General features: G+C 40.2%; 1 protein-coding gene across 1 annotated transcript in view; it reads left to right on the forward strand.

Annotated features, from left to right (window-relative positions):
* opn5 (opsin 5) overlaps positions 1-11712 on the forward strand; it is a 39702-nt gene extending 27990 nt beyond the window's left edge. Inside the window, exons 3-6 of the mRNA XM_069657705.1 lie at positions 6531-6701; positions 8616-8950; positions 9034-9278; positions 11646-11712. Coding sequence (XP_069513806.1) covers positions 6531-6701; positions 8616-8950; positions 9034-9278; positions 11646-11712 — 818 coding nt within the window. The remainder of the gene's footprint in view (positions 1-6530; positions 6702-8615; positions 8951-9033; positions 9279-11645) is intronic.
* Positions 11713-23093: the final 11381 nt, after the last annotated feature.

The raw sequence follows: 23093 nt of genomic DNA on the forward strand, positions 1-23093 counted from the left end.
TCTCCAAGCTCCTGACCCTCTCTCTAAGGCTGAGCCCGGATACCCTCCGAAGGAAACTCATGTCGGCCACTTGTATCCGCGATCTCATTTTTTTGGTCAACCCCCCAAAGCTCGTGACCATAGGTGAGGGTTGGAACGTAGATCTAATGGTAAATCCAAAGGCTTTGCCTTCAGGCTCAGCTCCTTCTTACAACGGTCCGGTACAACGCCCGCATTACTGCTGAGGCTGCATCGATCCGTCTGTCAATCTCAAGATCTCACGTTTTACTTATATAAATGTCATAGCATTTAAGATATATACACATAGTTTGCTTTGCAAGATAGCAGGCTGATACCATGCTGCTAAAGTAAAGCAGTCATTATGGAACCTGAGTGCAAAGCTTAACACTTTAATTTGACTAAGAGAGCACAGGGTAGCCTCAATGACAAGTTAAGCTGTTTTATTTCTATGCTTAACTGTAAATACACCATCAAAAATGTGGCTGTCAAATGATGTAAATAATCTTCATGAATTACAATGAAAAATAAGTAAATAATAGATGGTTAATTTACTTACATACAAAGCTTTGTTAAGTCTGAATGGAGTGACTAATCTATCAGAAGTGGGATGTAAAGGTAGACATAAAGGAAGGTTTAAATGTCCTACTCTTGCACTTTGCGATACCAAGGAAGTTTTTGGTTTGTCAAATTGCAGAAAATTATGTTGTTTTACTTTTGGCTGACAGGATAGAGGACCTCCACTGACGCGACTCTCTGTCTATACGGCTCTGGATACTGTGTTTGGGGAGTAGGCGGGGCTGCTCCTCCGCTGCTCGTCCGCTGCCCTCACCTCAGTCCACAGCGCGCACCTGCTTTCAAACACGTTGTCATCGGCCTCATAAGGACAGTCCTTGTAACTCATTGCCCACAAAAGCGCACACTGACCTGATGCGGTCAGCCACATGCTAGGTTTTGACCGAGTCTTGTTTGGAAAGACGTGCTCCCTGCTCTGATTGTGCCCCTGCAGAGTTCTGATTTATCTCTGTCAACAAATCCCATAAAACAACCAACACCAACTCTAAACTAACACGAATCTTCAGTGTATTCAAAGCTTGAAACTTGGGCCCACTCTCTTGAACAGCTGGCCTATCCTAAATGATGGGGGGCAATAGATGCTCCTTAGTTTTAATTATTAATAATTAAATTAAAATACACAAAAATAGCTGAAATAGCTTGAAAAAATGAAATGTATTTGTGCATTTTTTTTTCAGGATTCTATCATGTGTGAAGTTTAGACTAATCAAAAGAGAACATTTCAAGTTGACACAGACTTGTGTTTGCTCAGCAGCCGATGGCTCTATGGTCTGTTGGTGTGACGGCGGGGGCAACAAGTGAAGAAGAAGCTATTGGGGTACAAAAAGCCGGTAAATGTAACAAAAAATAAAAATAAAAAACCTGACATTATTGTCTCTTTATTGCCTTAAAAGCATATAGATGTTTCTGTTGAGACAGACATACTGTCAGTGCAGTGTGCTGCTCTCTCCTAAATTAGAATTCAATCTAGCCTGCCTGGCGTCGATCCCTCTCCCTCTCTGCTATTGACTTAAACTGTCATTCCCAACTGAGGACACTACAGCCTCGGCACGGATCTTTTCATGCCTTGCCGATATCTCTAAATGCCAGCCATTCCCTCTATGCAACCACAGGTCAACATCCAGCTTGGACAAGCTGAACTCATGCGCACTAAATCTGCCCAGGACCTGGGCGCCATAATTGACGACCAGCTAACCTTAAAGGTTCACGTGGCCTCATGTCGATTTGTCCTGCACAACAACAAGATCAGACCCTACCTGTCACACAACACAACTGCAGCTTCAGACTACTGCAACTCCCTACTGACAGGCCTTCCTGCATGCACATTCAAACCTCTGCAGATGATCCAGACTGGTTGCAGCAGTGCGACCGGTCTTCAATCAACCCAAAACAGCACATATCCCTCCACTGGCTCTCAGCTGCCGCTCACATCAAATTCAAAACCCTGTTGCTTGCTCACAAAACAGCAACAAAAGCGGCTCCTGCCTACCTGAACGCCCTCATCCAGGTCTACACCCACTACGCTCTGCCTATGAAAGGCGCCTGGTACTCCCATCACAACAAGGCCCTAAGTCTCTAACCAAACTAACATAGCGTAACCCTAACTGTGAAAGAGGTGTTGGTTTCTAAGTACCACACTTGTGACCTTAGTGAAACCTTAGGTGCTGGTTAAATGGATGTGCAATCTCCACTGGTTGTCCGGTAAGAATATGTAATGTGCATGGCATGATGAATCCAGTCAGACACACACTCTCTTTGAGATGCCACTCACTTATTGGACTGATTTTGACTGACTTTTCATTTTTGTGTGTGTGTGTGTGTGTGTGTGTGTGTGTGTGGTTTCTACAAATAACAGAAAGAGAAAATATAAACATTAAATATATGCAATAATAATAAGATGATGATAAACATTAACAGAGACATGATATGCAGTGTAAGGTATTTAAATGCAAAGATAAGCAGTGCAACGCTGAATAAACAACAAACGGGAGCTCAAGGGAGTGTCAACAAACAGCCCACTCCGGCTGCCATCTATTAACACTGAAACAGTGCACACGGAGGGCGCACTATGTAAATGCGCGACGGTCCCTTAAAAGACGTGAATATGCGCTCAGACGAAACAAATAAAACTCAAAACACTTACGACGGACATTATTTACATGATAAACATAGGACAGAGCAGTAACAACTCTGACGCTGATGAATGTTCAAGGCTCTGCAGAGGCCCGAGCGCCGTCTACATATATGACGCGGTAAACTAGTCTAACGGTGCGGACTACTGCACCAGATTTACAACGTGAAACAATATGAAAGTTTACAGAACTATGAAACAACTACTAACACTCTCATGGACGCACATGCATGAAACAGATGGACGAGGATGAGAGTGGCCACTGAGGGTACGAGTCCAGTCTCTACTCCAGCCTGGTGCGTCACAAAGAAGATGAAGGTGTGTGATGGGGTGCAGAAGCAGGATGGGGTGACACGGACTGTTCACGCGATCAAACCTGTGGAAATTTGAGATGTCTGCACTAGAAACTGCAAATGTGGGTGATCTTCTGCACACTGACCCTAACCCTAACTCAGATGTACGTCGCTTTGGACAAAAGTGTCTGCTAAATGAAACTGTAACATTGTTGTAAACAAACCAGCCAGATAATCTATAATTGAAATAAATGATCTAATTGAACAGATCTACTGGTCTGCACAATCAACAGCAAAAAATCATCAGGATGGCATGAACTGAGCAGTAGGATGTACCTGCACATTGCAACCACACGTTGCTGCTGTCAATGCCAATAATAAAGTGGGAGATGGCACAGATCAGGTTAGTCACTTTCCTGTCTTTTAGGAAGCTACATGTTTGTTGGGAGTGATAATCTCAGATTCTCAGAACTGTGAAAAGATTCTCAGTAAACGTAATAATCCTTTCCACATGAGTTAAAAATAGCAAAAGTCGCTATTAACAGGAGAAGCTTCTTTGCTGCTATTTCTGTGAGTCACAATGTGTGAATGCTTTTTAGCCTCTGAGCATGTGAGCGAGGTCCCGTGTGGAAGTGTGTGTGTTCATGCCCTGCTGGGTTTCCGTGATTCTGAGAAAAACATTTGGCTCATCGTGTCTTGTGGAATCTTGCCTTGAGAGGTTTTGATGTTTATCTCTTTCTGCCACTTTGGTTTGGCTGTCCAGCTCTGTTAAAAGAGGTACACCGTCTAAACCAGACAACAATAAAAAACACTGTGGTTTCCTGCCACGAGGAGGACACTTGAAACTTGCGCTGAGTTTATTTTCCGTTGAATGTAAAAAGTTAAAGAAGGCTTGTATAAGTCGTGAAATATAACTGCTTCCATCACATTCAATTCTCTCCACTTTTAACTTGAAGAATTACGACTTGGAAATAACTTTTAAAAACAATATGAAAGACATTTTCTTTGGAAAATTCGATCATGTTACATTTCACAGATTAAAAGTCATTCAGGTGGAAAGCAGATCTTGTTAGCTGTGTGATTATGGAGACTTGGGATGGGAGTCTCGGCTGCTAATGGATGAACCATGATGTAAGGATTTCCTCAGCTGGAACAGACCTCTCATTGTTTCACTGCAAAGCTAGGTAGTGATTCTGTATGCAGATATGATAACTGCCAGTGGGGGTGTGTTTAGTGTCTCCACTTGCAAAAAACACAGCAGTGTCCATTTTGTTGTTGCATAGCAACAGCGTCCCCATATCCTGCAAAACAAGTAAATGATCATGTGTGTATTATTATTATTATTATTTTGCTGCATATGACTTTGTCAACTCAAATATAAGGAATTAATTGCAACATTAAAGTACAAACTAAGTCATGAAGGTGGAGAGATTTTCCCCTCTAGTACACCAGGAACAGTGACACAAACAGTATGGGCACTTGAATGTTTAATAGCTATCCTTTTATTCCAAAAATTGCAAAGAAAACAGGAAATACAAACAATAATGCCATGGGAAGTGGGAATGAACCCTGTGTAAGAGTTATCGGCCAAACAGGAAGGATCATTTCATTATTCAACACAACACCTGGCATACTAGGGCTGCACGGTATTGGAAAATAGTGACATTGCGATATAAATAGCTAATTTTATTGTTCAAGATAACTGTACGGGGGTGAATTATTTATGTATATTAAGCCTTAAATCATAGGGGCTGGCTCACTTGATTGACAGGTGGATCCTGCTGGCTGTCTGCTAGACGTCAACACAGACACAGACACTGAGCTTAACTTCACCTGTTTGTGTTGTTGGAGACTTTTGGGGATTTTTTCATTCAAAGTTTGGACAAATAATCTCTCTGTGGGATTTATGGAACTTTCTGTTCCTGCAAGAAGTCTGAGCTTCAGCTTTTCAGTGAGTTAAATGTTAGTGTTATTGTATTGATATAATTTACCACTAGTAGGTATACTGTGCTGGCTTCAGCTGCTTGTTAGCCTGTGCAGTGTTTATTTATTTAATCGTCGGTCAGTAAATAGGAGTCAGGAGTTGTTGGCTTTTCCCCGGAGAGATAACAGCGGACCGTAGTGATGAGGAGACCGGTTCTTTTACGTTTCCCGTTACGTGTCGGCTCGCCGCTCTCTCACCGCTTCTTTAAAGACCTATGGGTGACGTCACTGAGATTACGTCCATTATTTATACAGTCTATGCATTATACTAGATAAATGTGTTTATGTGTTCATGTACAATTAACTATCATACTTTTTATTATTTGGGGACTATGTCGTGGACCAAGCAGTCAAGGCACAAAGGGACACAGGTTTGAAGCTCAAAGATAAGGATTTTTATTCTAAAAGGGGTTTAACAAAAGCAATATAGCTTAAACAAGCAAATTAAAGGAGTTACATGGCCCTTTAACAGAGGTCAACAGAACAAAACTCTACTGAAAAATAGCTAAACTAGATGTGAAAATAGCGAGTACTCCTTTTGCACTGAGCAACAATAAAGTAGCAGCTGGAAGTGTTGCAGTTAATTTGCCTCACTATTGCACGACTTGCGATGCGACCATCACACATGTGAACATGGTTACACGATTTAACATGCAGCCCTGTGGCATACTGTTGGTTGGATGCATAGCCTGAATAAAAAGATGGCCATGACAGCTCCCTAAAAGTGAAGCCAAACCCTCTCTATCGCCCCCTGCTGACTGGCTGCAGTATAGGTCATAAAGCCCGCCTCCTCCATGTTAACAGATGGGACATGAGTCAAACTATAAAATCAAAATACACATCAAATAAATTTTTCTCAAACATGGTTTCTGTCATTATAGTTAGTTCTTATCATGCTGAGATGTTAAGTTCTACCACTGCCTGGGGCTATTTTGGCTTCATATAAGTTCACTGAGAGCAGATTGAGATGCATTGTGCATCTTAATATGAAGTCATCGGTTGGAGGATGTGCAGAAGAGCAGAAAGCTGAGAGTAGATGTTTAATGATGGCACAGTAGCGGGCTGAGTGTGAGGAGAAGGGTTGAAGCTGGAGTGCAGGCAATCTGTGCAAACAACAGTATATCCAGTGCAAGCATACAGATCAGAAGCAGAGCAGGTCTCAGGGAAAGCAAGGATGAATCTACTGTGAGATCAGGGTTTTGAGGGAAACATATCTGCAAGACATGCAATGAAATACAACTGTCTTCAATAATGATAGAAAATATATATACCTACGAAATTTCATAGACCTAGGTGAAAGTAACCTCTATGGGGAGGCCTTTTTGAAATCTTCTAGGGGGGCGCTACGGAGCCATTTTGGTGATCTCATGGCAGAGGCCCATAAAATATCAAATTTTTCGCCAGACCTGACACATGTGGGCCCTAATAAACTATTTTTCCTTGTTTACCCCTTTCCCTCTTTCTCATTCCTTCCCATTTCTCTTTCATATATCTCTTTCTTTCATCCTCCTCCTCTTCATTTCTGTCCCTTCTCCACTCCGTCCTTTCAGTCACAGGAAAGCCCTTTTTCGTCGTGTCTAGTTTCGCCCACCGCTGGCTGTTTGGCTGGGAGGGTTGTCGTTTCTACGGCTGGGCCGGCTTCTTCTTCGGCTGTGGGAGCCTCATCACAATGACCATGGTCAGTCTGGACAGATACCTCAAGATCTGCCATCTCAGATATGGTACGTCAGGATCTCTTTTATCAGGCGATTCTCACCGTTGAATTCCATGTGCACCTAAACAGCCTAATTATTCAGATTCAGATCACTATGACTTTAAGTGAAGTCTCTTGTCCTAACAATGTTCCTGTTAAAGGCGTTTTCATGTAATAACAGCATACAATCTAACCATGTAATTACAAGAAAAATTGTTATTTAAATATTCATAATATATATTGTACAGATCACATTACATTAAATCTGATAACATATTTTTGTCTCTATAACATAATAAGATTAAGTTCTACTTCATGCTTGTGTTGAGACGTGACAAGATCCTGCTGTTACTGAACGTGGCAGATAATCAGAATCAGAAACACTTTATTTATCCCTGGGGGGAAATGTGGTAATGTGGGTGCTGCAGTTGCTCTGACACAGAGAGAAGCATGAAGAAATATAGGGCATAAAGAATATAGCACATATATAAAGAAGAAATCTATAATCTACATGATTATAATAATCTACATGTGCAATACTTATTTATGGCTGACCGCTGGGGTCAGCCCTACACACGGGTCTGTATGTGACTGACTGAGTGAGTGACGGTACTTTCACAGTCATAGAGAGAGAGAGTTGCGACATCGCAGTGGTGGATCATGGAGCATATTGGACCTCCACTGACGCGACTCTCTGTCTATACAGCTCTGGATGCTTTGTTCGGGGAATAGGCGGGGCTGCTCCTCCGCTGCTCGTCGGCTGTCCTCACCTACGTCCGCAGCGCGCCCCTGCTTTCAAACACGTTGTCATCGGCCTCATAAGGACTGTCCTTGTAACACATTGCCCACAAAAGCGCACACTGACCTGATGCGGTCAGCCACATACTAGGTTTTGACCGAGTCCTGTTAGTTATTTATTTTATTTAGGTGCAATATCACTATCTCAGTTACTTATTACATCAGGTGGTCCATCTGTTCTAACATTCACACTGTACACTTGCTGACTTAGCTTTTAATTGGGTCTGTTGCGTATTATCTTATAAGCTCTGTACATATTGTTTAGGATACACTTGTTTACTTATTTATTTTTGTATGCTCTTTATTGTAATGTTGCACTATACACTTTGCTGCTGTAACACTGTAAATGTCCCTGTTGTGGGACGAATAAGGGATTAACTTATCTTAAGAAATCTGTCAAATATTTGCATCATATATACAAGTACAAAATAAGAAATAAAGATAAAAGATTAAGTGCTGAGAAATGGATCTAGGGGAATTTAGATATAATATAAAAAAGTATACTGTTATTGAGAAAAAATAACAGCATAAGGCAGTATTTATGTCAAAGTATTGCACAGTTGAATTATTGCACAATTATGCAGTTCATATTCAGTGCTCAGTGTACAGTTGGAAATAAATCTGAGACAGTCAGAGGGTCAGAGGGTCAGAGGGAGGAGTTGAAAAGTTTTATTGCCACAGTCATGAATGACTTCCTGTGGCGTTCTGTGGTGCAGCTCGGGGGAATGAGTCTATCGCTGACGTGCTCCTGTGCTTAACCAGCTCATCATGGAGTGGGTGGGAGACTTTTGTCTGTCTATCTGTCACTGTTAACAGAGACTCTAGTCTGTTGTGTATATTTGATAAACACAGAGCTGTAGAGGAGCATCAGGCTTCATGATCAAACTAAGTTTAATATCACGTCGTCACTCTAGTCCGCGATCACCCGCTCCCTCGCTCTGTGCTCAGTCAGCAGGCACAGGTGAGACAATCTAGAAGCGATAAGGGCGGGGCACATTATTAAACAAGTGTGAAAACACACAAAGTCAGGAAGTAGAACATCACAAGGGTCGTAAACCACGAAATACAACAGGAAATGCTTTCAGTTTTTATTGTTTCTTTCACCAGTTGTTATCAGTCTTCCTGTTTTTGTCTTCACTCTCAGGTACATGGCTAAAACGCCACCACGCCTTCCTGTGCATGGCCTTTGTGTGGATGTATGCAGCTTTCTGGGCCACCATGCCCCTGGTTGGATGGGGAAACTACGCGCCGGAGCCCTTCGGGACCTCCTGCACCTTGGACTGGTGGCTGGCGCAGGCCTCCGTGTCCGGCCAGAGCTTTGTCATGGCCATCCTGTTCTTCTGTCTCATCCTCCCAACAGGCATCATTGTGTTTTCATACGTTATGATCATCTTTAAGGTCAAGTCCTCAGCGAAGGAGATTTCAAACTTTGATGCCCGCATCAGAAACAGCCACAACCTTGAGATTAAACTCACAAAGGTGAGTTAGAGATTGAAAGGGAAGGCGTGGCTCGAAAATTTAGCACATTTGTAATCTGGGTATTGCTTTCTATAATTTCCCAGGTAGCAATGCTGATCTGTGCAGGCTTCTTGATAGCCTGGATCCCCTATGCAGTGGTGTCGGTGGTGTCGGCATTTGGAGAGCCAGACTCGGTGCCAATTCCTGTGTCCGTCATTCCCACGCTGCTGGCTAAGTCCTCAGCCATGTACAACCCCATCATCTACCAGGTCGTGGACCTGAAAAATTCCTGCGCAAAATCCTCCTGTTTTCAGGTCCTGAAGAAACGCAGGCGTTTTAAAAAGTCAAGGTAAATACAGCTTGTTACTTTCTAGTCTTGATTCCTGTGAAACAGGTGAAGGGGCAAAGTGAGCACGGAGTGTAATCAGCTTTTCAGAATCACTCGCCTGTTGTTCGTCTGCTGGCTTCTGCTGACTTTATCGCTCTTACACGTTTATTCAGGTGCACAGCAAACACAGCTAATTAATTCATGCTTATTTCTCTAACAGCTCCATCCAACATCCAAACATCCTGCTTGTGAGCTGCATGTTGGGTTTTGTTTTAACCGTGTTCAGCAGAATTGTTGTAACAGCTGACTTTATAAGGTCAGTTCCTTGACGTCAATGTCTCTCGCAGATTTTTTATGAAAAGGTTGATTAAGCCAACCCTTAAAACCAAATTGACATATTTTGCCTCTTATCGTCATAATAACTGATTTTATCAAAAATGCAGTGGCAATAAGGCACGGCTGAACTATGAGCAAAGAGAACAGCCGCCCTTAGGCCCCAGGTTCCTTTAAGTTCAGTTTAGTCTTAGTCTTTAGTCTTAGTCTTATTGGCAAAAGGATTGATACACTACGCATGGAGAGTTGGAGGAATGGGGTCATTACTGACGCACAGCACATTTTTCTATTGGGCCCCGAGTCATGTTCCAAAAGGGTGGCACTTTTATTACAAACAGAGATGCGAAACTGTGAAGGGCACTCACTTTGGCCGTTCAGTTTGGCAGAGGGATCATCAAAGAGCAGAGTCAGGTGTGCGTGTGCCGGATTGCTCTTGATTGAGAGCAGTTGGTGGGAGTACCCAGTGCTGACGCATTGTCTCACCTCCAGAGATAGTGAGATTCCCACGTTTTCAGTGTGTTAGTAGAAGTCAAAATGGCAACTTTGTTGGGCTTATTGTCACAGAAGCCTTTTCTGTTCTCCCTTCGAATCCCTCGGCCCAATTTCGTTTCACAAAGAAATTTTTCCAGCGTCTCCCTGAGAGTTTACTTGGTTCAGCTGCTTGGCAGTGGTGGTTTAGTTTGCCTTACCCAGACTGATTTTGGTTAAAGGAGCCGGCTTTCTGCTCCAAATTATTTGTCCTTTCCCACTCCCTTTCAATCGCTTGCGATTTTCAGTTGGTATTCCTTCGGGAGAGCTTTTAGAACCCCTTCCCAGTCCGCAATTGTGTCCCACTCCCTCGAATCCTCACACAAAACTATATTTATTTGTTGTTCAGGCTCAATTCTTAAATAAGGATTTCTAAAATGATTATTCATTACATGGTGAAAGAGAATGATGTGCACTGAATGTTAACAGTGATGGAATTACATCTATGTTCTTTTTAATAGCACCAGAAAGAGTCTGTCTTTAGCCCTTTTTACACTGTGGTTCTACCACAGGGGGGGGGTCAGATGAAGCGATTAACTGCACGCTGCCTTTGTTTACATTTTCCAGGGCAAACATTTAAAGTGAATGATACATATGACTGTTAAAGAAAGCAGGACAAAAGCATGAACAGGACTAAATCAGCAAAGAGAGAAGAGGTACGGCTTTGTCCACAGGGGGCGCCAAAATCAACACAAACCCAAAGTTCCTCACAGGAGCCTTTAATGTGTCAGCAGGTTGATGAAGTGCTGCAAAATCAATGAGCACATTTAGTGACATCGGAATTGTGCCATTTTACCACATTCTGAAGGAGCCATCTAAGGTGGATGGTGCAAATGAGGAGTTTATTGAATTGGCACCAGGGGAGCAAGAGCACTCAAGTTGGCATGCATATCTTATTGATGAACATGTTCTTTTAATTAACGTGGTATTATGATTTGAGAGGTCTGGAAGGAGATAAGAGGGCTTCAGGGTTACATGGGAAGCAGCCTCCTCTTTCTTGCGATAGCCATTTATGAGAGGCAGCGAGAGGGGGGAAATAAAGCATGCAGACTGGGACATTTACAGCCTTGTTGAAATTAGGATTGAGATATTGTAGAATCTGGTTTCATAAAGCTCCTTCAATAATTCGATGGATTTAGAAAAAGGTTCACTGATTGAGGTAAACAGACTTTTTAATTGCATCAACTGCAAATGGGGAAAAGAGGCCAGGTCTGGTCTGGAGGTTGTTTTTCTAATGACTCAGTATTTCTATAAAGGTGAGTGTGTGAGGAGTCACCTTTAATGGAAAGGTATTTAGTCAGTAGGTCATACAATAAGGGAACTTATCGAATAAGAGAGACTACAGAGGGGGAGGAACAGCCAATAGCCAATATGACAGAGGCATGAATTGATAAGTACACATCATAAAGGGTATCATGTGGTAAATAAATGTGGAGCGATAACAGCAGCCAGTTAATGTCATGTCAGTGTCATGTTAAAGAATGTAGATGTCTTCTCTTGCTTCACTGCTGTTTCATGTCTCTGCAGGTTCTACACCATCTCCGGGTCATTAAAGGACACTCCACCAGCCAAAGAAGCTCATATTGAGCTGTGAAAGTGCAGACTGTGGGACCCTCTTGCCTCTTCTACCTTGGATTGTTTGCCTTGTTCCCTGCCTTCTGTGCCCTACACTTACCCAGTCACATGCTGCCTGTCACCACCGATGACATCATCAACATCATATCTTTGTTGCCAGTGCTTCTGGAGTGTTGCTGCTTGTTTTTGCACCCATGCTGGATCTCTATGTGCTTCCTGCAGCTCCCCACCACTTCTTCCTTGGAAACACATCTTTCCCAAGACGGTTTTCCCTAACCTGTGGAGTTGCGTTGTCCTTAGAGTGGCTACAACATGCAAGTGCTGTGTTGTGTGAGCTTGTTGATGTAATATTAAGTATTATGGACCAGCTGTCTGTCAGTGTTTCTACATGTTGCTGACTAACTAACGCCTCGATCCCACAGGATCCGTCTCCAGCACGATCCGTCTGTGCCGCGGTTCTGTGAGCCCTCGCCCACAGGAAGCGTGTCTGATCCGCAGCACAGCGGAGCGTGGGAGAACTACGCGCAAGATTGCGAAATCACGCGATAACATCAGTGTTAAACAGAGCAACACACAAACAGTTCAGTTTGCACCTCCGAGTTTGATTATCTGCTCATTTGGATATCATGCTGTGATTGTTGTGCTTCTGCCATGGCTGAGTACACTACTTAATTAAAAGTGTTCTTTTTTCAAGATTTCAGGGTGTTGTTGTTATGAAAACAGAAGAAAACGGGAGTCTGTACCGGTCTGATCATGGTGTTTTATTTTGAAATGACCGGATGCTGTATGCTGTTTTCGTGTGTGACTTCCTGTTTGGAACGATCCGCTCTATTCAGCTTGACGCGTGCTTGAAGCGGCCTCCGTCAAAAATAAATCCACCGAGTATCTTTAGCGGAGCAGAGCGGAGAGACGCCTCTGGGACGCGCTGGAGACGGACCGCGGTGCGTGCTGTGGAATCACGAGCATTGACTTGAATGGGTGTGATCGACTCCGGAAGGCGCGGCACGCGCCGGAGACGGATCCTGTGGAATGTGAGGGTTACTCCAGCGTTTTTCTCATTTTACTGCTCGACTCAGGCTTGAAAACTTCAGAAGTTTCTTAACACTTTTTTTGTGAATTCAAATCTTGCAAAAATACTAAAATTGGTACAAAGTGTCAAAGATTTCATTCATTTCCCACAATGCTTCTAAACCTGAGCTGCAAATTACAGCGTAAAAAAATCAACCTGATATAGAGCGTGTCAAATCAGGTGTGAGTGTAACTGCCAAGCTCAAAGTTGTATTTCCTGTACAGGCTGTTGTCTTTAGTACTCCCTCTTGTGTCTCGTATACAGTAGATACATTTCAAAAGGCACTGAATCACATCGGCTAATGTTCTTATCAGCTGTTATACTGCACACAAGGAAACATTATGTGACTGATCAGTGGAATCAAGACTTCGAGCTGTGTTCAAAAGTGGGCTGAGCAGCTCTAGGACTAACGCTTTGAAAGAAAACACACACAGGATTATGTTCACATTGCTTGCAATACCGTTAAATATGCATTGATCACAGTATATGGAGTTACACACGCACATATAGTTTATTGCTGCAGAGAAGTGGGTCAAAGCACAGCTTCATTCAAACAACTCCTGAAGTTTATGTCGTTCCTTCAGTCACAAATCTACTTTTGTGGCCAAGAGTCAGACGGAACATTTCATATGAATTCAGGGGCTCATTTTAATGTTTGTTACTGGTTTGTTGTCAATTTTCTTGTTTTCCTCAGCAACAAATATGCTGATTATCTGCCAAGAGTTAGATGTTAAGATTGATACAAGTCTTGTGTAAGTGTGCTAAAGGGATTTCTGTATCATTTGATCAGGATGTCAAATTGGTTTTGATAGTGAATGCAGTCAATGGAAGCAATAAATTCTGCAGTTAAAGGTATAATAAGTAGGATTTTCCTAGAAAATAAAATAGACTTTTACAAATATAATATAATATAAATCATCACGTATGGGCCTCTATACGTGTGTGTTGGTGAGTGTGTGTGCAGACCCTTGTGAGACCCTTCCCTCTGCATCTATTCTGTTGTTTTGCACGGGACGTTTTCAGGAGGGGCGCTGTCGTGGTTCCCTGAGCCAATCACAGCGTAGAGGTGAGTGTGGGAGTGGTTCAAATTAGCAACTGGGCCCCATTCAGACCAGCGAACATGGAGAAAGAGCGATGCAGAGTCGGCCTTCTTTCTGTTGGACAGGTAGGGGCCTCAAACCGGGTAGGACAAGCTAACCAGCGGTTAGCATGCTAGCGCAAAGGTGAGAGGCCCAGTTTGAATGTAATGTTGACAAAATGCAAGAAAGAATCCTACTTATTATACCTTTAATGCTACTTTAACCAAAAACCTGAGATTTCCTTCTTGTTTTTTTGTGTTGTTTACATTATAAACGTAACTCCCAAAGATAAGATGGGAAATTGAAAGTGTTAAGCTAGAGGCAATAGAAAATATGATATGATGTCTTCATATCATTCAACTTTAATCCGTACATAAATAGAAGATGTTTTTATTGATCAGTTTTGACTCTCCGACGGTTCTGCTCTTCTAACTCTTGGCATGGAGTGAATATGTATGTTTCCTCATGTTTTCCCATTTGCACAAACATAGAGCCTAAAAACTGAAATCTTCAGTTACTTACATCATATTTATGATTCATGTATGCACATATCTGACATGAAGAGAAGCAATATTGAAAATGCTCTTGCTTGTTGAAGTTACTAATTACTCTGTCTTGCACACCCTTACTCTATGAATCATAAATGAGTTATATTAAATTATATATTTATATTTATAAATGTATATCTAAAATGTTATCCAGTGGGTGGATTGAAGGACATTGATTCTCTGCTGACACAGAGAGGCTCCTGGGAGCTCAGGAAGGTAAATCTGCAGGGTTAGCAGGAATGAAGGGGGTGAGGTGCCTGACGTCAAAAGAAAGAACAAGCTTGTAGCATAGCAGCTCCCATGACTGTAGTGGAGGGATGATGAGGGTTGATGTGTCAGGTGTAGACCTGAGGGCCTTCCCCATGTCCATGTCAAAGAGCTCTTCAGTCAAGCCTCTGGAACCCTGCGAGTTGATTGACAATCAGACACTATCAGCGACTTAATTTGGGACCTTTCTGCAAAACTTTGCATCCTGTTCACTGACAATGATTTTTGGCTCCATCTTTTTAAGAGCTTTTGCTTCTTTAGATATCTGAACATGGCAACAACAGTGTGGTTAAGGTTAGGAAAAAAATAAATATACGCTTATGGTCAGGCTGTGGTTAGGGTTAAGGCACATCAGGCTTGATAAGAACTGCTAAACAGTTGATGCACATTTCTTCTTTGTTTCCCCTCAAAACTGACAATCAGAGATTCACATTGAATAAAAGCAGTGCTTTTACCACTGTAGGTTTATTGCAGTAGTAAAGTGTAGCTCTTTTTATTCATTAACTAGTCCATTGTCTTCATTTTCACTCAGCCTTCTCCGTGTGGCTCTTTGGAATAGCCATAAACATATATCCAGAGTTTCTTTGTCGTCAGACAACACATTTCATGAACTACTTTCTGTTCTAGTACAACATGTTATAGGCTTCAAGCCACTGGAAAACTTGTTTGATGTACTGCCAGGGGTCACAGTGTACCTGAAACTGCCAACGGGTCAAATTTACCTGCTATTAGAATGTATTGATTTTCAAGGTACAAGGTTCATTTATTTATCATTTTACAACACAAAGTTGTATAATAAAATGCTGGATGTGGTGTCTTTATGCAGCTTACAAAATGACAACATGACATGAAATATATATATATATACACATATACATATATATGCAGAAAACAAACCAAAGATCAGCGTCCAGAGACCTCCCCGCCATCAGACTCACCTTCACTCGAGGCACCAAGTCAACCTCATGCCTGATTTACATTCATGCATCTCTGCCTCTCATCCATGTTGAATTGGAGTTTATGACTTGATGACACACAATAGTAGAAAAAAAGGCGTTGCCATAGCAACATACAATGTATCAATCTAGAAATGCGTGAAATGAACAGCGCGAACATGACGGCGTTCTATATATGGGTAAATCTGACCCGCTGGCGGTTCTACTGTTAATATGGAATATGGTTATGGTAACTAATTTGATGGTAATCTCAGGTCTGTGACAGACGACCACAGTCGTGTTACGTGCCTGAGAAACAGGGTTGGGTGCTTTGACAATTTATGTGATGGATTTAAATGACGACAGAAATGTGTCAATCACCAGATTAATGTTTAATGTCTGTAGGACAGGTTATTTGCATTAATGTGATCAAGCATCTTGATATTCCAGATAGATACCAAACATGTACATTGTTTATTTTATCTCATAGATGTTATATAAGAACACATTCTATACCCTGGTTCATATGATGTGGTGACACCTCCGTAACAGATTGTCTAGTTCCTCATGATATCGCAGTTAATTTCATTATATATACAGTATATAATTTATATATATTTTACCATTTTACTGATTCTCACAGCCAGAGCAAGTTATAGAAATTTGGCACTTGTTTTGTTTCCCTTCCTTCCCTTTCAGCTTTCATTTAAAGCAACATGGATAATCACCAGCACCAATATCTTCTAAAACAAACAAACAAACAAACAAACAAAAAACCTACACAATTTGTGATGCTTCCTATGTTGAAAAGTGTCATTGTCTTGCTAAACCTTTTGTAAACATGCCACATTGAGCCTCTTGTGTGTCAGCACTGTGCAGACGATAAGGCAGAAGCACATGTCAGTGTCTTAAACACCTGACTGGCCCCTATTATGACTGCGACCAACCTAAGAAAGTAACACACACGTTGTGGATTCTCCAACCTCTTAGTGCCACTTATCTTTTGAGTCTAAATGTATCTACTGGGCATGCATCCTGTATCTTAAAAAGTGACTGTGTATTATTTTAATTCAATTTCTTTGCTTTAAATTCCTAAAACATTTTTACCCAGAGAGAATTTTACAAAATATGCAAAACCTGCTTTTGCAAGCTGGTTGCAAAAAGTGGCTTTGAGTGCAAAAACTTGATTCTCTCCGTCAATATTTGTATCAAAAGAGCAATGTTGTATTTCCCTTTGTCATCAGATGTCATCAATGTCCTTCAGTCTGTTTTTTATTATAAAGAATTCAGTGTATATATTTATTGTAAAAACATGTCAGCACCTTTCAAGAAAAAAAACCCTGTCTTTACCACTACTACACTGTCAGTCTGTTCTTCTTTCAATATCACATGTGAAACTCAGGGGTCAGTCAGTTATCGAGTGGTGCATGTGCAACACAAGCCATATTCCAGGAATGCAAAGTTCAATTCTGAATACTAAGAATTACATTATCAGATGGAGAATCACATTTCCTTTTCAAATATTTACCTCAGGGCTACAAAAACAGACGCGTCATTACAGAGTAGCTTAACAGATTAATAAAATATGACAATATGTCAGCACAGGGTGATTGAGGAGAAAGCATGACTTGCAATCTGATGCATGTAAGTCATGCTTGCATCTCAATGCTTTGTCAATAAAAATAGATGTGCTGATTGAACGAGGAAACTGCAGTGTAGTTTTCCAGTAAGCGCTACTGTGTACGTGATCCAGACAGAAACAGCTAACGTTTATGCACAAAGAAAAGGATTTTAACAAAGTCTGTGCTGTGTCTGCTTCATTAATAATCAAATTTCACAGAACAAATATTCGAAATCCTGCACTGAGGGTGAAGCGGTGTGGCCTGTAATGATGATGATGATGATGATGATGTTGATGTTTGGCATCTAATTGAATCTCAGGTATTGGTTGTTAGTTGTTTCGGTCTGATTCACGTCTGTTGGTTAATGCGAAAGTATAAGCTTACTTTTGTACCAAGAATGTGTTGCACATAAATGGAGTTTATGATGTGTTTTTCATCTCTGTTTACACATTTAATGGGTGTTGTACATTGTTCTGACTTTGTGTATCCCTCCCTCTGATTCTGCCAATCACCTTTGTCTATGAACTGTATATTCAGCTACAGAAATAACACCACTATGTATGTTTCATGATTATTTTAAGAAATCTACCACAACTCATTTATACACAATAAAAAATATACTGTTTTAATGTTTTCAAATGTGCAGCTTGATTTGCTGTTTGATATTTTACAATATTATTAGTATATAATTTAATCCCTTTTAGGTTGTTCATCCGTTGATGTCAACTGAGGATGGTTGAAGTTGCATGGCAGTGAAATTTGAATTTTCATTCCCTTGAGGTACATTTTAGGTAGCTAGTTTGTTGAATTGCAGGAAACCTCAGTTCAATGATAATTTACTCTTTCTTAACCGAATTCACCCAGGCCATGCTGTTAAGACATTTTTCACAGTTACACATGCTGTCTAGCCTGATCTGGGAGACACTGCTCCATCAGATTACCATAAAACTTTATTAATCCCGAAGGAAATAACAGTGCCAGATAGCTCCAAAAAATACAGCGCAATACAAATTATACAAAATGCAAACAACTCAAAAATATAAGTGAAGATATAAATTGTATGGGTTAATGCAAAAGAGACAGTGCCTAAGAGGAAAAAAAATATATCTGTAAAAGTAGTAGACAGTAGTATTGACAGTTATTACAAAGTAGGAGCTTCTATTGCCCAAGAGTTATTAAGAAAATATTATGTTATTCCTGATACTGCACATGGTACTAGTAAACAGGTGAAAGTATTGCACAAGATTATGCATTCTATAAATATCAACATGAATACAAATCTAAATATGACCAGAAAATTATTATTACACATAATAAACACAATATATCCTGATGTAGAAAAGTATTATTGCACATGGTAATATATATAATATAGCCAGATGTAGAAAAGTATTATTGCACATGGTAATAAATGTAATATATCCAGATCTAGAAAAGTATTATTGCACATGGTAATAAATGTAATATATCCAGATCTAGAAAAAATATATTGCACATGGTAGTACATATAATATATCCAGATGTAGAAAAGTATTATTGCACATGGTAATAAATATATCCAGATGTAGGAAAAGTATTATTGCACATGGTAATAAATATAGCCAGATGTAGAAAAGTATTGTTGCACATGGTAATATATATAATATAGCCAGATGTAGAAAAGTATTATTGCACATGGTAATAAATGTAATATATCCAGATCTAGAAAAAATATATTGCACATGGTAGTACATATAATATATCCAGATGTAGAAAAGTATTATTGCACATGGTAATAAATATATCCAGATGTAGGAAAAGTATTATTGCACAAGGTAATAAATATAGCCAGATGTAGAAAAGTATTATTGCACATGGTATTAAATATAGCCAGATGTAGAAAAGTATTATTGCACATGGTAATAAATATAGCCAGATGTAGAAAAGTATTATTGCACATGGTGATAAATATAGCCAGATGTAGAAAAGTATTATTGCACATGGTAATAAATATAGCCAGATGTAGAAAAGTATTATTGCACATGGTAATAAATGTAATATATCCAGATCTAGAAAATATATATTGCACATGGTAATAAATATAATATATCCAGATGTAGAAAAGTATTATTGCACATGGTAATAAATATATCCAGATGTAGAAAAGTATTATTGCACAAGGTAATAAATATAATATATCCAGATGTAGAAAAGTATTGTTGCACATGGTAATATATATAATATAGCCAGATGTAGAAAAGTATTATTGCACATGGTAATAAATGTAATATATCCAGATCTAGAAAAAATATATTGCACATGGTAATACATATAATATATCCAGAAGTAGAAAAGTATTATTGCACATGGTAATAAATATAGCCAGATGTAGAAAAGCATTATTGCACATGGTAATAAATATAGCCAGATGTAGAAAAGTATTATTGCACATGGTAATAAATATAGCCAGATGTAGAAAAGTATTATTGCACATGGTAATAAATATAGCCAGATGTAGAAAAGTATTATTGCACATGGTAATAAATATAGCCAGATGTAGAAAAGTATTATTGCACATGGTGATAAATATAATATATCCAGAAGTAGAAAAGTATTATTGCACATGGTAATAAATGTATTATAGCCGGATGTAGAAAAGTATTATTAACTAGGAGTATTAACCAGGACAGAGCCAGCCTTCCTGATGAGCTTACTGAGTCTGTTAGTGTTAACTGTGTCTTCAGCCTGCTGCCCCAGCACTCTACAGCGTAGAAAATGATGCTGGCTAGGTCCAAGTGATAGAACATATGCAGCATGGTTCTGCAGACGTTGAAAGATCTAAATCTCCTGAGGAAATACAGGCGGCTCTGTGTTTTTAAAACCGCATCTGTGTTTGTGTGACAAATTAAAGAGGTGTGAGATTATCTGTGGTCTTCAGGAGTACATAACCATGAACAAAAACAGACACCCCATCATGGTGATCCTAATATTAAATAGAGCACCAAGTGAGTATTAAGCTACAGCTGAAAAATAGCCCCCACCAAAAAGACGGAAGGACGGGGAGACAGACCGACAGATAGACAGATTATAAATATTTAGTCTGCAAAAGGTTTAATCAAACACTTAAGTTGAGTATTATTCTGTGCCAGTGCCAATCAGATTTTGTTTTGGTAGTCTGTTTCATTGCGGTTCTCCTTTCCAAATGAGTTGTTTGTTCATGTCATAGTCAGAAGCCTCACTGAGACTAATCTGTGGGCAGTTTGAAGCTTGAACACATGATTTAGTAAATACCAGGCAAACAGAAGCAGTAACCAATTCAGGCAGAAAGTAAAAAAGTCAAACCAAGCTAATCGGAGATTTTGCAGTAAAAAAAATAAACAAAAAAGATTAAGAGCCACTGACTTTTGCTTTATTTCTTAGTTTATTTTTACAGCAAAAACACAAACCTGTTTGTGTCGTGATTTGCGAAATTCATAAATTCTCACATCCATCTAAGCATGACATGAAAAGGATCATTCTGTAGACAGGTCAATGTACAACATGTTGCACACTCAGTACTTTGTGAACAATATAGGCCTATCACTGCATTGCTAATGTGTTGTGTTCAGTGTTGCCAGATCAGATTGACAGTTTCCAGCCCAGTTACATCTCAAAAACAGCCCAATTCGATAAAAACAGCCCAAATCGTAACCACAGATAAAATGTTAGATAAATATGCTATCAACCCAAAAAGAGTGCAGTTAGACAACCACATACATAAGTTGGTGTCGTGGTGAAACCACAATAAAGTGATCAAATACTGCCATGAAATATGACACCAAAACACCCAAATCCAATCTATTCTAAAACTATAGGAAACTGCTAAAATCAAGCATAAATTAGAAATATATATAAATACATGAATATGCCATTAGATGCACCCAAAATATTAAAAATAAGGCATTATGTTGACAGAAGCAGCTCACAATTCAGCTACCAGCCCAACGCTATTTTCCCCAGCCCGAGGTGATCAAAACACCCAGTCTGGCGACACTGATTGTGTTCTGTGACGTCTGTGAAAGTGCAAATAAGTGCACTGATCCACGTAGCCTATATTTGTAGGAAATATGTTTTTACTCTTTTTCTTCACTGAATATCATACAGCTACACTCAAATCAAGTCACATGTAACGAGAGTGATAATTATTCAGCTGAGCAGCTTAACAACTGTACGGCTTTGATTTGTGAGGCTGTCACTATAGCATCAGTGTTTTGTGTTATATACATACACACACATACATTATCTTATATCTCATATGTTACCTCTTCTGGTCTTCTTATTGTTTCTCTGCTCAAAATACAGCAGTAACAGGTTATCAGTATCCAATTTCCTCAACTAAAGAGTTTACATCCTGTCGTAGTAATCTCTTTAGGTATCGGTCTTGGTGTGTGCGGCAATTTAGTTTGAACTAAGAGACATGTTTCCATGGTAACTATCAGTGAAACCGGTTTACCAGTGACACCAAACCATGGCTCATCACTGTTCCTTACTAACAGTGTTAAAGGGTCAGTAATAACAGAGATATAAGCAACTTTCATTTTGTCAAAAGAAACTATCCTGAGGCCACATTACAGCTGCCACACTAGTAAACCAGTCATATCTATTTACAGATTCTACATAGAAAAGAAAGAATTCCAAATAATATTGGCTACGCTTCCTGCGGCGAGCAAAAGCAAGCGGGGACGATTTAGCTTCTTATGAATCTCTATAAACAGACATCTGCATGCTAACAGCTAACAATCTGTTCTGGATCTAACATTTAACTTGAGATGAATTCCCTTGACGCTGTGCCACGAAAGCCGTTCACCGTTCAGATTTCCCGACTTCCTCTAATGCATCAGATCGATCCGACCTCCGTTCAACAAACGAGCATTTCAAACGTTTTCTTCTCCTCTTGAGGACAGACCTCAAGACCTGAAATAGAGATGATAGCCGAGATTGGTAAACCAGTAGCTCAGCTCTGCTACATGTCTGCGATGCACTGACGTGATAAACTGAAGCTTTTTGTATCGTTGTACTATTCGCTGAATTTCTACAGTATTTTCAAAAATTCACGGAAAATTAGCTCAACTGGTCAAACTTAGGTTTCAGTTATGGAAAATGTTGATGGTAAAGCTTTCAGATGGATTGAGATGTCAATCTGACTGTGGTTTAGATCAGACTGGTTAGAATTCAAAGTCTATAAGTAAAGGAGGTGCTGAGTAGGAGCACTAAAAGCAGATCAGTGCCCATTGCGTTGGCGTCACATGTTCCACAGTCATATAATAGGTGTAATGCTCGAACATACAATTTCAGTAACCAGGTCATTATGCTGAGAAAGGAAAACAAGATGAGGAACATTTTGTATGAAACCTCGAGCAAGACATTTTGAACTTTTGTTCCATCAACCTGTTTTTGTCTGAATGTGTATCCTTAAATACGTTAGCCCTGAGGTGCTCATACTGCTGGGCTTTCAATAGCCATAACACAGGTCCCTCTGTAAGAACTGGAGCCTTCCAGCTCAATAAGAGGTCTTCTTAAACCTGCCCTTTCAATGTAATTCTCCCATTACCATCGGTCCCATGACATCGATAAGTAATGCTGCTCAGAACATGGAAATTCTGTTAAAGAAAGCAGGCCAAGCTGTAAACTGTCCTGCTGTGCTCTGAACTGAGGAATGTTGGGAGCAATATGGGCATGACAAAGAAAACGGAGCTAAATGAACCAGATCTGGGCGTCACCTGGGTGTGTGGGTCTTTGTTTTTAGCTCATGTTGCCCAAAATGAACCAACCATCATGATCCTGCTGGTCCTCATACTTGTCCTGCTGCACAACCTAGTGGTGAATCAGAACGCCTGACAGGTCTCAAAACAGTGGAAGCTT

This window comes from Semicossyphus pulcher, unplaced genomic scaffold (assembly GCF_022749685.1).
Source record: "Semicossyphus pulcher isolate SPU_LCO1_2020_fin unplaced genomic scaffold, fSemPul1.0.p SCAF_11, whole genome shotgun sequence".
In the NCBI taxonomy this organism is placed as follows: Eukaryota; Metazoa; Chordata; class Actinopteri; order Labriformes; family Labridae; genus Semicossyphus; species Semicossyphus pulcher.